This window comes from Rousettus aegyptiacus, unplaced genomic scaffold (genome assembly GCF_014176215.1).
Source record: "Rousettus aegyptiacus isolate mRouAeg1 unplaced genomic scaffold, mRouAeg1.p scaffold_m13_p_17, whole genome shotgun sequence".
Taxonomy (NCBI): Eukaryota; Metazoa; Chordata; class Mammalia; order Chiroptera; family Pteropodidae; genus Rousettus; species Rousettus aegyptiacus.
In genome coordinates, this window is record NW_023416292.1 from 24,494,394 (window position 1) to 24,505,144 (window position 10,751).

The 10,751-nt window shown below is 67.5% G+C and overlaps 1 protein-coding gene across 1 annotated transcript; it reads left to right on the plus strand.

Annotated features, from left to right (window-relative positions):
* Window positions 1–577: 577 nt before the first annotated feature.
* On the plus strand, window positions 578–8,493 carry NES (nestin). The gene is made up of 5 exons (XM_036234797.1): window positions 578–1,522; window positions 2,552–2,676; window positions 4,259–4,332; window positions 4,532–6,570; window positions 6,613–8,493. Exons 1-5 carry the CDS (start codon window positions 740–742, stop codon window positions 7,978–7,980), a joined length of 4,389 nt encoding a protein of 1,462 aa, XP_036090690.1. The 5' UTR covers window positions 578–739; the 3' UTR covers window positions 7,981–8,493.
* The last annotated feature ends 2,258 nt before the right edge of the window (window positions 8,494–10,751 follow it).

A 10,751-nucleotide genomic window follows, 5' to 3' on the forward strand; every position in this document is an offset into this window, starting at 1 on the left:
CTGCTTTCCCTTCACTTAGCCAAACCCTACCTGCCCCTCGCACCCAGCTCAGGGCACCCTCCCCAAAGGCCTCCCACTACCGCCACCTCAAGGAACTCTCTGCTTCCTGGAGTGTAGAACCATCGAAGGGCGTTTTGAGGGTTCAGGCAATGTGAGTAAGACGGCAGAGCTTCCACAAAGGCTCCCCGCTTCTGGGCTAGGGCGTCTTTCTGCTTCTTCTTCTTGGCCAGGCCTGTCGGCCACCAGGGGGCATCCTCTGCCCAAAAGTCCCTGACTCCTAGGACAGGATGGGGCGCCCTCCGCCGAGACCCCGAGGAGACCTGGGGTCCTCCCAGAGTGGGTAGGTGGACCCCAGGTTATGGGGAAGCACCGGAGGAAGGATGGGGTGCGGGGCCTCGCCCCTCAGAAAGCCGCCGCCACCACAGCGGATCCTCCCAGCCTGGCTTCCCTTTGCTCCCCATTCTCCATCCCGCCCGCGGTGCGGTGGGGACCGAGGCTGCGCGGTTCCTCCGACCTCTAAGGGGTTAAAGCCTCGGTCCCGCCCCTTCCCGCCTGGCTGGCGGGAGTATGAATAGCCTCGCTCCCACTCCCGACTCTCTTGTCGCTCAGGCTGCTCCTGGCCCCGCCCTGTCATTGTCCCCACTAGTCTCCTTTTCCCTTTCGTCCTAAAAGCTTTGAGAGCCGCTGGCTTTTCCCAGTACCCCGCGCCTCTCCACCTTCGGTGGGTCAGACGAGCAGGATGGAGGGCTGCCTGGGGGAGGAATCCTTCCAGATGTGGGAGCTCAACAGGCGCCTGGAGGCCTACCTGGCCCGGGTCAAGGCGCTAGAGGAGCATTATGAGCTGCTCAGCGCGGAGCTCGTGGGCCTCCGGGCACAGTCCGGGGACGCCTCCTGGCGCGCGCGGGCCGACGACGAGCTCGCAGCCCTGCGGGCCCTCGTCGACCAACGCTGGCGGGAGAAGCACGCGGCCGAAGTGGCGCGCGACAGCCTGGAGGAGGAGGTGGAGAGCGTGGCGGGCCGGTGCCAGCAGCAGCGGCTGGCCCGCGAGCGGGCGGCGGAGGAGATGGCCCGCAGCCGGCGCGCGGTGGAGGCGGAGAAGCGCGCGCAGGCCTGGCTGAGCGGCCGCGCCGCGGAGCTGGAGCGCGAGCTGGAGGCTCTGCGCGCGGCGCACGACGAGGAGCGCGCCGGCCTCACGGCGCCGGTCGCTGCGGTCCCCTGCCGCCCCGGCCCGCCCCGCGGGGCTCCCGCGCCGGGCCCCGAGGTGGAGGAGCTGGCGCTCCGGCTGGGCGAGGCGTGGCGCGGGGCCGTGCGCGGCTACCAGGAGCGCGTGGCGCGCATGGAGACGGCGCTGGGCCAGGCCCGCCAGCGGCTGGGTCGCGCGGTGCAGGGCGCCCGCGAGGGGCGCCTGGAGCTGCAGCAGCTGCAGGCCGAGCGCGGCGGCCTCCAGGAGCGCAGGGCAGCCCTGGAACAGAGGCTGGAGGGCTGCTGGCAGGAGCGGCTGCGGGCCACCGAGACGTTCCAGGTGAGGGGATGCGGGCCCGGGCAAGACAAGGCTTCAGAAAGGCCCTACGGGGCTCAGAGACCCTCTGGGGGAGGCACTGGGGGTGCGGCTGCGCATGGCGCCCATTCAGGGACCACATCTTAGAAAACCCACGGCCGGTGCCAGAGGCCCTGGACTGTCACAGCTCCCTCTGGAGTAGGGTGGGAATGAGGGGTTCAGAACCTTCCCACACGCCCTGGAAGGGCGGACAGGCCCAAGACCAGTGTAGCAGCTTCCCACTGTCTAGACGGACCCCGCCAGGTTCTGCCAGCACCCACAAAGTGCCCAGGACTTGCCCCCTCAGCACCGAGTCTCATGGTCCTGCTACTCAGAACGTCCTGTTTCTCACCGCCTCCCCCTCCCCCACTGGTGGAGGCGAGGGGCCCTGGACGAGGGGCCGCCTGCCCTTGTCCCATATCAGGCTTCTCGACTCCCTGAGCACATTCCAGAAGCCTGGGACAGCTGCTCCCCCTTGCACTGCGCAGATGGGATCAGCAGCTGAGAAAACAGCCCCCTGCCTGGGCCCGACGGAGGGCTGGCCATGGCCACCTCCCCGCCCACCCCTCCTCCGGAGGAGACAGATTCCAGAACACGTGGGACGTGGAGGGGGCGGGGCCTGGCGTGAGGCGCCGAAGACAGCGGCTGGGACTGGGCAGTTCGGCCTCCGGTCCTGCCTTCCCGGCCTTTGAGTAATCGTCTTTCCTTCTGCTTCCACTTTTCCCCTTTCCTCCCTGTAACCCATCTCCCTTCCTCCCTCACGTCGCTCTTCCTGTGGGAGCTGCATGCCGAGCTGCGAGTGTGGCCATCGAGCCAGCATCCTCAGAGGAGGAGCCTGGAGGCCGGGGCTGAGAGAGTCCCTTCTCCAAGGCTCCGGGAGGGTTCCCTGGGCGCGGAGGCGGGAGCCCGCCCCACAGGCAGGAGCAGAAGGCGCTCTGTCTGCAGCCAGAGGGGGTGGGCCGGCTGGCAGGCGGGTCCCTGGCCCTTACTGATCACCTCCCGCTTGCCCTGCAGCTGGCCGTGGAGGCCCTGGAGCAGGAGAAGCGGGGCCTCCAGACTCAGATTGCCCAGGTGCTGGAAGGTCGGCAGCAGCTGGCACACCTGAAGATGTCCCTGAGCCTGGAGGTGGCCACATACAGGTACAGGTTGGCGCGGCCCACCTGTGCACGCAGACACACACACAGGGGCAAAGGCTCCTCGGCCCAAGGGGCCCAGAGTCACGGGCAGTGGTGGCTCTGCCACCACTAGGTTCCGTGACTCTGCCTGGGCCAATCCCTTCCACACTGGGATGTGTCCCCCCTTGAGCCCGCCTGCTCCCCTGTGGGGCCAGGACCAGAGAAGTGTCCTGTGCCCAGGAAATCTCCAGGGGGAGGTGAAGCCATGGAGTGGGACAGACTGAGGGACAGGCTGGACACATGAGAGGCTCCTGCACCCAGACCCTACCCCAGGGACTGTGTGTCACCCTCGGGCACCCTCCGAGAGGGGCTGCAGGTGTGGGGAGGGGGTGCTGGCTCACACTGACAAGTCTCCTTGCCCAGAGGATGGAAGGTGGCCTAGGGGACGTCCAAGGCCCCTTCTGTCCCGGGGCCTGACCCCTCCCAAGCCCTAGCCCCTTGGCTCCGCCCCCCTTCTCCTGGTCACGGCCCCGATGGCTCAGGGACGGCCCCCGATGGCTCAGGGACAGCCCAGACTGAGGAGGTGCTGCTTCTCTGGGCCCGAGGCTCTGGGCCACTGCAGTCTCTCCTGGGAATCGGCCAGGCCGAGGGTCCAGTGATGGAGCCTGAGGAAGTGCTTGGCCACCGTGAAGGGCTGAGAACACCAAGCCCGCAGGGCAGGGGCGGGGCCCGACAGCTCAGGTCCGGGGCTATGAGGACAGCACCCCTGTGAGCCACAAGGTGCAGTGGGGGGGCGGCAGGACAGGTTCCAGAGGGCAGGGGAGGAAGGCGGGTGAGGGCCTGGGGAGGAAGGACACTCACACCCGGGAACAGGACGCAGATGAGAGCAGAGGACACTGTCCAGACCCGGAGGCCAGCAGGAGGAGCTGGGAGCTGACGCTCAGTGTAACCTGCTGAACCGGGCGGTCCCCCTCCCCCGGTGGCCCCTTCCTCCTCTGCCCGCATGGGGCACCGAGGCAGGGGCATGGACACAAAGGCCTCCACTGCACCGGAGTGCTTGGGATCCAGATGAGAGCCTCGATCCCAACAACCGGCCCCTGGGTTTCCAGGCCTGAAAGGATTTGGGCAGAGGGGGCTGGATTCTTTTGCTTTTGTCTGCAGCTAGCTCTGGGGGCCCCAGGGGAGGAGGGGGAAGCCTGTCCCATGGGAACAGCCTGAGAAGTCCCACTTCCCCTGGGAAGCCCCCTCCTCAAACCTCCAGATGGCCTGTGGACAATGGAAGCAATTAGCATGAGAATGGCCCCCCACAGAGGATGAGGTCATGGGCCTGGGGACGGGAGGGGGAGACCAGTCTGAGCAAAGCCGGCGTGTGGACGCTGAGTCTGCAGTGTGGGAACCCGCCTGTGTGTCTCAAGCACGTGTGTGCCACTGCGTGCCCCAGCGTGTGACGCCTGGGCACGTGGCCACGTGATTCCACGCACACAGCCAGCTGTCCCGCATGCGTGGCTGTGGGTGACAGTGAACTGGAAGCCCGCACGACCCCGTAGTCCCTGGTGGACCTGCCTGCAGGCGGAAGGCTGACCCAGCTCTCCCTCCCTGTCCGCAGGACCCTCCTAGAGGCTGAAAACTCCCGGCTGCGGACACCTGGCGGGGGTCCCAAGGCTTCCTTCGGCCTCCAGGGTAAGAGCTGGGCAGGCGCCCCCCTACACCCCCAGAATGCTGCCTTCCCTTCCTCTCCAGTCTAAATCTTAACCCCTTGGCCCAACAGGTCAGGGGCAGGGCAGGACCCACGGCTCTAGCCGGAAGTGGTCACTGCTCTGTGGCCTCGAACCCCCTGCCAGTACACAGTGACACTCTTTCTTCTCCTCTGCCCTTCCAGACCCCAAGCTGGAGCTGCACTTCCCTGGGACCCCAGAGGGCCGGCGTCTGGGACCTTTACTCTCTGTCCTGAGCCCTACTCCCCTCTCCTCGCCCTTACCTGAGACCCTTGAGACGCCAGTTCCGACCTTTCTGAAGAGCCAGGAATTCCTCCAGGCTCGTACCCCAACCTTGGCCAGCACCCCCATCCTATCGACAACTCAGGCTCCTTGCCCTGCTACAGACGGGGTGGTCGGAGCCCAGGAGGCTCCTCCCACTGTGCTCCAGCCACAGGGTGAGAGGCAGCAGCTTCCACAGGCCGCGTGGGGCGAAGCCGGTGCGGCCGCCCCTGCCGGCGTCCTGCTGGCCCCAGAGGAACCTGGGGGCAAGCAGCGAGAAGCAGGTAGAGGCCCGTGCCCTGAGGATCGGGCCTTCTCACCCCTGCCCCTCACCCCCGAGCACCCCAGTTTAGAGGCCAAAGATGGAGAACGGGGGGAGTCTAGAGCGTCCGGCGGACTCCAGGGGGAAGGTGGAGGACACAGCTGGGAGCTGGCAGAGGAGGGGACAGCCGCGGAGGCCGGGGTGGCGAGCAGCCCGCGGCCGGACACACGGCGAGGAGAGGAGGACGTGAACAAGGAGGAAACCCCGGACGCCCAGGCCCCTTCGGAAGGAGGAACTCCGAAGCCTCTGGAAGTGGACGGCCGAGAGTCGCTGCCGTCTCTGGGAAAGCAGGGCGGCGAGGCGCGAGGGGAGGAGCGTCGAGAATCTCCGAGGCCTTTAGGCGAGAGCTGGGAAACGCTCCAGGGTCCAGCAAAGGAGAATCGAGAGCTAGAGAAGTCTTTAGGGGACAACGATGTGGAGAGGGCGAGCACTCTAGAAGAAGAGATTCCGGAGCTACTTAAGCCCAGAGGACGAGAGGCCCCGCAAACACTGCAGCCTCTAGAGAGGGAGAATCAAGGACTTACGAGGTCTCTTGAAGATGATCTGGAGACATTTTCGGATCCAGGCGAGGAAAATCAAGAGTCGGCGAGGTCTCCGGCCGAGGAGAGCTTCGAGGCGCCAGGAGCTCTAGACGGAGAGCGCCGGGGCCCGCCCGGGCCTCTGGGAGAAGAAGGGCAGACGACGCCGAGGCCTTGGGCGAAGGGGAAGCCGGAGCCGCTGGCGTCTCCCGGAAAAGACCAGGAGGCAGTTAGGCCTCTTGACAAAGAGGACGGAGAGTTAGTAAGAGCCCTGGAAGGAGAGAGAGTAGAGGTGGCGAGATGTTTAGAGACGGAGAACCTAGAACCAGTGAGGCCTGCAGGAGACCCGCGAGCAGCGGAGTCCACAGGAGCGCAAGAGATGTCGTGGCCTCCGGGAGAAACGCACCGGGAGACGACGAAGCCTCTAGAAAAGGAAGTTCAGGAACTGCAGGGGTCTGGGGGAGAGAACCGAGAGTCACTGGGGCCCCTAGAAGAGAATCAAGGGTCACGCAGCTCTTCGGAGGAGAGGGATGCGGGAAGCACGAGGCCCCCCGCAGCGGCCCACGAGGAAACTCAGGGGTGCCTGGGAGAGGAGGAGAGCCTGGAGGATGGCGGGGATCAGGAGCCGCCGAGGCCTCCGGAAGAGGGGGCACGGGAGCCGCCACCGTCCGCAGATCCCGGGAGGTGGGAGGATACGGTGCGGCGGGGCCGAGAACTGGGTCAGGCGATGCCCCCCGGGAAGGCCGGAGTGGATGGGGGGCTTGAGGTGGAGCCGGGCCTGAGGGAGGGGGATGGCTTCCCTGGGAAGGAGCCCTCTGTGGGGGAGGGAGCGCTGTGGCTGGCTGCCACAGCGGGGGCCTGGGGGGCTGGCGAAGGGCACCCCAAGCCCGAAGAGCAGAGGGGCCCGGCTGAGGGAGCCCTTGGGGAGGAGGGCACCGAGGGCCCCCAGGACCCTGAAGGGCAGGCAGGGCACATGGTGGCTTCAGGCCTCCGATCTCCCCGCGGAGTGTCAGACGGGACAGAGCCGGTGTCGGAAGGTGAGGGTGGCGAGGATGAGGTCGGCTCCGGGCTGGAGACGGGCGGGCAGGGGTTGGAGCAGGAGGCCGTGGGGCTGGAGCAGGAGGCGGTGCGGCTGGAGCAGGAGGCGGTGCGGCTGGAGGACCCAGGCTGCCCGGGAGGAGAGGAGGTGACGGCGCCAGGGCAGAGGGGCGAGGAGGCGCAGGGGGCGCTGGGCTCAGAAGGGCCCGGAGAGGACCCAGAGGAGACCGCGACTCTGGAGCCGGGGAGGAGCAGGGAGCCCCTGGGGCCCCCCGGAGCCGGGGCCGGGGCGAAGCCCGGGGCCCCCTGGGCAGCAGAGGCCATGTTCCCTGCTGAGACCCTGTGCCAGGATGGAAGTGACACTCCTCAGCCTGGGCCCCGGGGGTCGGAGGAAGCCGAGGAGGGCGCAGAGCCGGCGCCGGGGGCCCCCAGCCCAGCCCCTGAAGTTGACCCTGAGCCCAAGGCCCTGGCTGAGGAGGAGTGGGGTTCCGAGTGGTTCCCCAAAGGCCCCCAGGACGAGGGGGAGGAGAGCGGGGAGGAGAGTGAGGCCGATGAGCTGGGGGACACGCTTCCTGATTCCACCGCCCTGGGCCTCTACCCCAGGCCCCCCGCCTCGCCCGGGGGGGACCTCGCTGCAGCGCAGAGGCAGGCGGGAGAGGAAGGCCGCGGTCCCGCAGCGCTGGCCCCTGGGGACCGTGCGGCCCACCCGGAGGCCGGGGTGTGCGGCCAGGACGCTGAGGACCTGGGGACCGAGGCGTCTCTCCTCCCCGGGGTCCCCAGGGAGCTGACGGACCCTCCGGGCCAGGTGTCCCAGCTGGGACTGGAGCCTGCAGCCTGGGGTCAGGACGGGGAGTCTGACGGGTTTGCAGATGAGGAGAGTGGGGAGGACGAGGGGGAGGAGGGGGAGGAGGAGCGGGCGCTGGGGGCTGGGCCGTGGGGGCCAGGGCCCTCTGCCAGCAGCCTCCTGGCCTTGAGCGGCCCTCAGAGAGAGAGCCCACCAAGCCCCGGGCCCGTCAGCATCCCCTGGGACACTACACCCTTGAGGGGTACAGCGGCCAGTCCCCCCGCGACTGCCCTGGAGACCGGGTCCCAGGACAGCACTGAGCCCTCTGGCTCAGAGGACGAGTCTGACACTGCCCCCTTGGAGAGGGAGGACCAAGTCCCCGGCCCCCTGGGGACCCCCGGTGGGACAGAGGACGCCCCTGGTGTCAACGGCCAGGGCCCCAGCTTGCGGGAGGAGTTGGAGCATGTGAACGGGGGTCTGGTGAACTGGGTGGAGCAGTCTGACGGGGCGGGGCAGGAGAAAGTGGGGGCCTTTGAGGGGGGCCGAGGGAGCCCTCTGGAGGAGGGGGAGGTGGGGGGTGCCCTGAAGCCCCCTTGGGCGGGGGCGACTCTTCACCTGGGCCCCAGCCAGTTCCTGCAGTTCACACAGCGGGAAGGGGATGGAGATTCGTGGTCCTCCGGGGAGGACTAGGGACAGTGCTCCCCCCAGATGCAGGCTCGGCTGGGGACAGGTCCCGGCCCCTCCCTGCTCACGGCCAGCGCCTTCATTCGTGAGCTCCTGACCTGTGGCTTCTGTCCGAGACACCCGGCTGGCCAAGGTGAAATGGGGTGCAGCAAAGGGACCCCTTCCAAGAACGGAGGCTCCAGGAGTCAAAGCAGCCCCTGGGACCCTGCAACGGGGGCCGCCCCGCCTGCATGTCCCGTGAGCTTTAAGCCGGCTGCGTCCCTGTAGGACTAGGCCCTTTCCCTGCTCCCAGTCCTGCTTGTCCCTTCGGCTGGAGAAGGCCTGGGGCCCGGTGGCTCCTTCAACAGGAGGGTCCATGGGGCTCTGTGGGGGTCACCGGCTCTGCACCTCCTCGCTGCACCCGTGGGAGATGCCTGGCCAGTGAGGCATGCTCGCCTGTCCCAGCTCCCCATCTTCCTGCTCTGTGTGGCCCTGTCTGGCTCGTCCCTGCCTGAATAAAGCGATGCCTCCACCTATAAAGTCTGGACTTTTCCTTCCCCAAATCGGGGGTCCTTGGGGTGGGCACAGGAGCTGGGGAGACTGGGGCAGGAGAGGCAGCTCCCTGAGGCGAGGGGCCCTGGGAGGCCTCCTGGGGGTGGGGAGTCAGGCAGGAAGGCTGCGACGGCGCCGGGGACCGGGAGGGCTGGGGTGCCAAGCCAGGTGACCTGAGCACCCGAGCGTCCGGGCCATCATCATCTCTGCCACGGGGCTGATTACAGGCGGTAGGACTCGTGCCGCCCCCACCCTTGCCCGTCTCTTGCCCCCTGTCCCAGCCCTCAGTGCCGCCAGCATAATGAGCCCCTGTGCCCCCAAACCTAAACAGTTGTCTGGCCCACGATGTCCGCTCCCACGGGTATGGTCAGTGGGGTCATGAAGGGGGTGTCGTTCTGCCCCCAGCTGGCTGCGTGGCCTCAGGGTTGTCCACCCTCTGAATCTGGCCCGCAGCCACCTGAGGAGGGGCGCCAGGCTGCGTGACGTGGGCGTCTCCCAGGGCAGGGAGAGCAGGGGGAGGCCAGGGGGAGCTGAGGCCTGCAGCCTCAGCTGTGTGGATAACTGGGGTCGACGGGGGAGGGGCGCCCAGCCACAGCGTCTCCCCCCCCACCCCCAGCATCCTGGGTCCGTGCGCAGAGCAAGCAGGAACCAGGGTTCCAGGGTTGGGCGGGGCGTGAAGGCCTTGGAGTTGGGATGCACAAACCGAAGCCACCGCCCAGCTCGGCTCAGCAGGGAAGCAAGATTTGGAGACACCTCAATATCTCAGGCTGCGGGGGAGGAAGGGAGGCTGCTGACAAATGTCCCTCCTTTGGCGACAACCCCAGTGTGAGAGCAGGCTCTTCCCCAGCCCAGGCCCGGGGCGGAGGGCAGGGGCCATCAGAGGATGGCCAAGGAGCAGGGGACAGGAGGCCCTCACAGACTCGCCGTCTGCCTCTCTGCCAAGCCTTTCTCCGTCCCCATCCGGGCGGTCAGGCCCCCCATTCATGCACACCCCTGCCCTCGGGGTCCAGGGTGACTCCCCACGCTTCTGGCAGCCTGAGCCTCCACTTTCCTTCCTGCACCCGCTGCCAGCAAGGCCCCCATGAAACACGGGAGCTCTGTGTGTGACCTCCCCAGGCCCTCGGGGACCAGGACAGAGTCCTTTCCTGTCCCCGGCACCCACCCTGCCCCATACTCCAGCATCCCTGGTCCCTACAGAGTTACCCGAAGCAGCTAGTTCTGCCAACGATCCCCAGCGGGGAGGCGTCAGGAAGCCGGACAGAAGTGAGGACTTCCCTAGGGGGTGCGTAGTGGGGTCTGTGTCCCCTCTGGAAATAGTCACCTGTCCACACAGCAAGAGAAATGCAGGCTGGACCATGGCAGGGACACTTGTGGCGGCGGTAACAGGCGTTACTGCCATTGTCGCACGCGGTCACTCAGCATCCAGCACGTGCCATGCACTACACAGGCCCTGGGGGTGGGGGGGGTCCCCACGCGGGGGAGGGGAGGGCTTTCCAGCTGAGCACAGGCTTCCGGGAGGGGTCCCGGAGGCACGGAGGGGCAGCAAAGTGCAGGACTCGCGATCGCAGTGGGCCGTGGGGGCCCCTCGGAGCTGGAGAATTGGCAGGAAGTCAGTGCCAAGCCGGGCCGCGGGGTGGCAGGGAGGACCAGGCTGGAGACAAGAACTGGAGGGTCGTTGGCCTAGGGGTCACCCAGACAGAGCCCCCAGGGACTCTCGGCGGAGAGGAGATGCTCGGGCGGGGCCGGAGAAGGAGAGGCCAGAGGACGGCGCACGTGAAGGCCCTGAGGTTAGCCGTCTCTGCAAAGCGGGCCCCTATGTCCCGCCCGGTGCCCGGCTGGCGGGCGCTCAGTGCATGTGATGAGGAAGGACCAGGGGCAAGTGTGAGGGCAGGAAGCACTGGGGAGGGCGGAGCCCCCCGAGGGGGGACGAGGAGGCAGCACCCTGTCCAGCAGGAGGACAAGCGGGTGGCTATTCTGGAGCCTCCCGGGGTAAATATAGCCTCTGAGCGGGGCGGGGCAGGGTGGGGGGCCTTGGTGGCTTCCTCACTTGTTTGGGGCACTTCCTTATAAGGTTGTGCGAGCCAAGGGTGGATAGGGAGGTCCGGGCTGGGCTCCCGCGCAGCCCAGCCTGGTCCCCGCAGCCTTTGAGGCCATCGGGGTCTCAGAGGAAGTGGAATCAAAGCCTGAGGCTTGGACTCCCGCCAAGGAACGCCAAGCCCGGCCCCTGAAGGGCCCCCAGGCCTCCG